Here is a 3,923-nt window from a genome sequence, read left to right on the forward strand (position 1 = left end):
ACCAACACCAGTTCTTTATAACTCGTTTTCTTTATCACAAGCCATGTGGTTTCAATGCACTTTAATTTTTATTTAATCAAAAAGAATTTTAACAACTCAACTTTTCCTAAACAGAACTTTATATGAGTTTCAACCATTTTCTTTAGGAGCTCAGCAAATATAAACATTAAATCTCAATATAAAATCTTTAGAAACACCTCAAAAATGTTTAAACAGTTGTAGTTTGCATCTCTTTGTTTGCAATCACTGAGCCCATGGAATTCACAGCATACAAATCCTTGCACTATTAACAGTCATAATAAGCTTGAATCTCTTAGAAAAATATCCTTGGTCAAAGCTTTGGAATCCGATTAAAATTAGGAAACGAGTGGGATTCAGAATACCCTGAGCACAAACGGGTGCAACAGCACAAAACAGGTTCGATCTTTCGTCCAGAAAGAGGGGTGGCAGTCGAAAAGAAAAACGGGGGTAGGGGTAGAGGAGCGGGGTGAAAAGCAAGTAGATTCTGGCGTTATTACACAAGCACGAAACCAAATTCCTTTGGAAAAAACAACGACTTCTTCGGAGGACTTCCAGACCAGTGAGGTAGAGTCCAAAGGGAGAAAACGGATCTGCCCCTCCAGTCCTGGAGACGTCTCAGTCCGGGGTACGGAAGCAAAGGGCCCTCCCCCACGGGTCCGGCGGTCTCCTCCTCCGCAGCCCCGAGCCGGGAAGGGGCGGAGGGCGCACCTGCCCCGGAGTCCCAGACGGCGGCGCCGCCGCGAGCCCGGGGCGCGGGGCCGGGAACGCCAGCCGGTGACTTCTTCGCCCGTAAAGTGCACGAGGGGACAGGGTCCAGGCCGGATCTGTAAACACTCGACTGACACTTGTCCATCCCTCCGGGCGGAAGCTCCGGCGCCGGCTGGGAGGGCGACGCGGGCCGCGTCTCACACCCGGGGCACCGGGAAGCGGCGGAGCCTCACCACGGGTTCCAGGTTCACTCGCAGGATTCGATGCGCTGTACGCCGCGCCGCCGCCAGGCTGCGCTCGCCCCACACGTCGCCGCCGACGCGGATGGTGGGGAAGGTGGTCAGCGTCGGGGTGGCCGCCCTCCAGATCTCCTCCAGGGTGCGGCCCCCGAAGCAGGGCCCGGGCGCCGCGGGCTTGGCGGGGCGGCTCTCCCCGGGGGCCGGCGGCAACGGCGGCGGCGGCGGCGGGGTCTTCCTCCGGCGGGCGGCGGGCGCCCGGGCTCCGCGGCGCCTCCTCCTGGCCGCCGCGCTCAAGGTCGGCCTGCGCGTCGGGCCGCGGGCGGCAGGGGGTCCCGGAAGGTCGGGGACCAGGGCCCGGCAGGAAGAGTAGCCGTAGACGTCCTTGCTGCGCAGGATATGCGGGGAGAACTGGTGCTTGAGGCTGCAGAGGAAGCTCCAGAGCTCCGCATCCGAGCTCATGAACTCCGTGCTGCGGGGCATGAACAGCTTGAAGGCGTCGCCCAGCGCCTTGGTGCTGTCGGCCAGCGAGAGTTGCGACCGCGAGTACACCACCTTCTCCTCCCGCGCCTCCAGCGCGGCCCCTCCTCCCTCCCTAAAGCCGACGCCCCGGGCGGCCGCGGCCGGGGCGGCCGGGGGCCGGCGCCGCCGCCTCTTCACGCTGCGCCGCATCGGAGGCCGCTCGGGGCCGCCCGCGCTCGCCGGGTCCCGCCGCCGCCGTCCCCGCCCGCCTTCGGCTCCGCGGCAGCAGCAGCTGCTGGCGCCTCCCGCCCGGCGCGTCTCTAGCTACTTTTCTCGCCTCCGCCGCCGCCGCCCCTCCCCCTCCGAGGGCGGAGGACGCGGGTGAAGATCCTGCCGACCGGTACAAAATGGCGGCCGGCGCCCACCCCTGGGCTTTGTCATTGGACGGCGCCTCGCCCCCCCTGGTTTCTCTTTCTTCTCCTCTCTTGCCTCCTTTCGCCCTCTGCCTTTCTTTAAATGTGCCCGCCTCAGGCCCCTCCCACCGCAGCCCCGACTCCACCCATTGGGTGCTCTCAGAAGAGGGGCGGGGACTACTGGGGGAGAGGCCAGTTCCTGGTAGATGGTGCTGGGGTGGGTGATGGTGGTGGCCCTTGAACGCGAGTCAACAGTTGGGTGGGTATATGGGGAGGGTACCTTGTCTAGAGTAAGGGGTGGACATCAGCTCCATCTTGGGGAGAGTCACTCTCGGAGTGAGTGGGTGTGCATTTGAAGACTGAGCTTGGAGGTCTACCAGTCTGAATAACAAAGAGAGACGTGCCCAAAGGCTGTGGTTTGTATCACAGAAAGGGAATTTGGGTCTAAGTCCAGGGGGAATGGGCCTTTCACCATTCCCTTCTAAACCTTCAGAGGCCTCTTTTGCATCTTCATCCCACTCTTCCCGCTTTTGACCCCAATCCATGTCAAACAACACTAGTAATCCAGAATCTTTCAGGTAATATGGACGGCATCAGTGGCATTGTCTCCTTCTAGACAATGGAACCATCTTCACCTTTTAAGAGATAACTCTGCTTATTGGGAAAGCAAAGCCTCTTATACCTGTAGAACTAAATACTCTGCTCAAGTTGATCAAAGATCAATGACAACAAAGCCATTCTCCTTAAGGAAAATAGCATTTTTGAATATATAATTGTTTTTTAAATGAGTGCACTTCACTTTTCATTTAGTTTTAATATGTCCCTTTGCAGCACCATCTCTATCATTGAGAAAGGATGCAGCTTCACAATCAAAAAGGTTCTGCTGAAGAGAACACATTGTTAAGAACCCATCACCTTTTGAATTTGAGAGGAGGGGATTATGAAGGTTTACAGAGTAATGGACAGTCTTCAGTCATCTTTTCTATCCTCAGTACTTAGTTCAGCGCCTGTCAGATAGTGGGCACTCTATGTTTGTTGAGTGAATCGATGAAATACCACTGATAATTTAAAATGATGTGAGAAAGAAAGATACATTGAAATCGCTAAGGACAGGACAATTTTATATTTTATATTTTACATTGCAGTTTTCTCTTAACTTCATTAAAGTTTTAAGGTTAAAAAAATCTCCTAATCCTTATAACTTTGAGGTAGGCATGCAAATTTTACCCTTCAGTGAGCACCTTATTTGCAGCAGAGAACTAATAAAGCAGAGTTTTGTGATTTGCACATAGCTGCTAATGGTTCCCTCGAATATTTGAGCTGAAAGATACCTAGTTCAATCTCCTTATTTCACAGATGAGGAAATTTGGACCCACAGAGGTTCAGTAATACAGCTTCTTGATGGCAGGACTAGGACTATAGTTTAGGGCTTTGGATTTCTAATCTAGTGATCTTTATATTTCATTGGGGGTTTTTCAAATTGTGCTGCTCAGACTCAAAGAGGTTCAGTAGAAAATGCTTTATGCAAGAGTGGAGTGACTAAGGGATAGAGCTGTCCCCGTATTTCCACTTCCACTCCTCCCAGAATAGAGCAGTTTTTATCTGCCCTATATTGGACTTACAGATATTTTCTTAGAACCAGATTTTGTTCGTTTAGTTTCAAAACAAAGGAATAGAGTAAATAAAATGAACAATAAATAAAATAAAACAAAAATATTTTGAAAGTTGCTTCTCTACACCAGAGCACCCTCTCCACACACTGGTTTTATGGTAAAAACCAAACGTCCTACCAGGAGACCAGTTCTCAACCTACCAAAATCATGGTAACTTTCTGAAGAGAAAATCATTTTCCTAGAAAAGCACAGCCTGGTCTCAGGACAAGATTATGGAGCCAGTTACCAGCCTCCTAAGTCCTTATAAGGAAATGTCATTACAACAACTCTTTATATCACAATTAGTTCTCTGGGTAATTCTGGGAACACAGACGAATGTGAAATTTGTATAACTTCCATTGGAATACCCCTGCAAGATAGACATAGAAAATCTCACAGAGTAAGCCAGCAGAGTAGTAAGGGGACTTCAT

At 51.8% G+C, this 3,923-nt stretch overlaps 1 protein-coding gene across 1 annotated transcript; it reads right to left on the reverse strand.

Annotated features, from left to right (window-relative positions):
* Positions 1-795: 795 nt before the first annotated feature.
* CCDC71L (coiled-coil domain containing 71 like) lies at positions 796-1,925 on the reverse strand. Its single transcript, XM_059934166.1, has one exon. The coding sequence runs from the start codon at positions 1,635-1,637 to the stop codon at positions 927-929; it is 711 nt and encodes a 236-aa protein (XP_059790149.1). The 5' UTR covers positions 1,638-1,925; the 3' UTR covers positions 796-926.
* Between the last annotated feature and the right edge of the window lie 1,998 nt (positions 1,926-3,923).

This window comes from Balaenoptera ricei, chromosome 9 (genome assembly GCF_028023285.1).
Source record: "Balaenoptera ricei isolate mBalRic1 chromosome 9, mBalRic1.hap2, whole genome shotgun sequence".
In the NCBI taxonomy this organism is placed as follows: domain Eukaryota; kingdom Metazoa; phylum Chordata; class Mammalia; order Artiodactyla; family Balaenopteridae; genus Balaenoptera; species Balaenoptera ricei.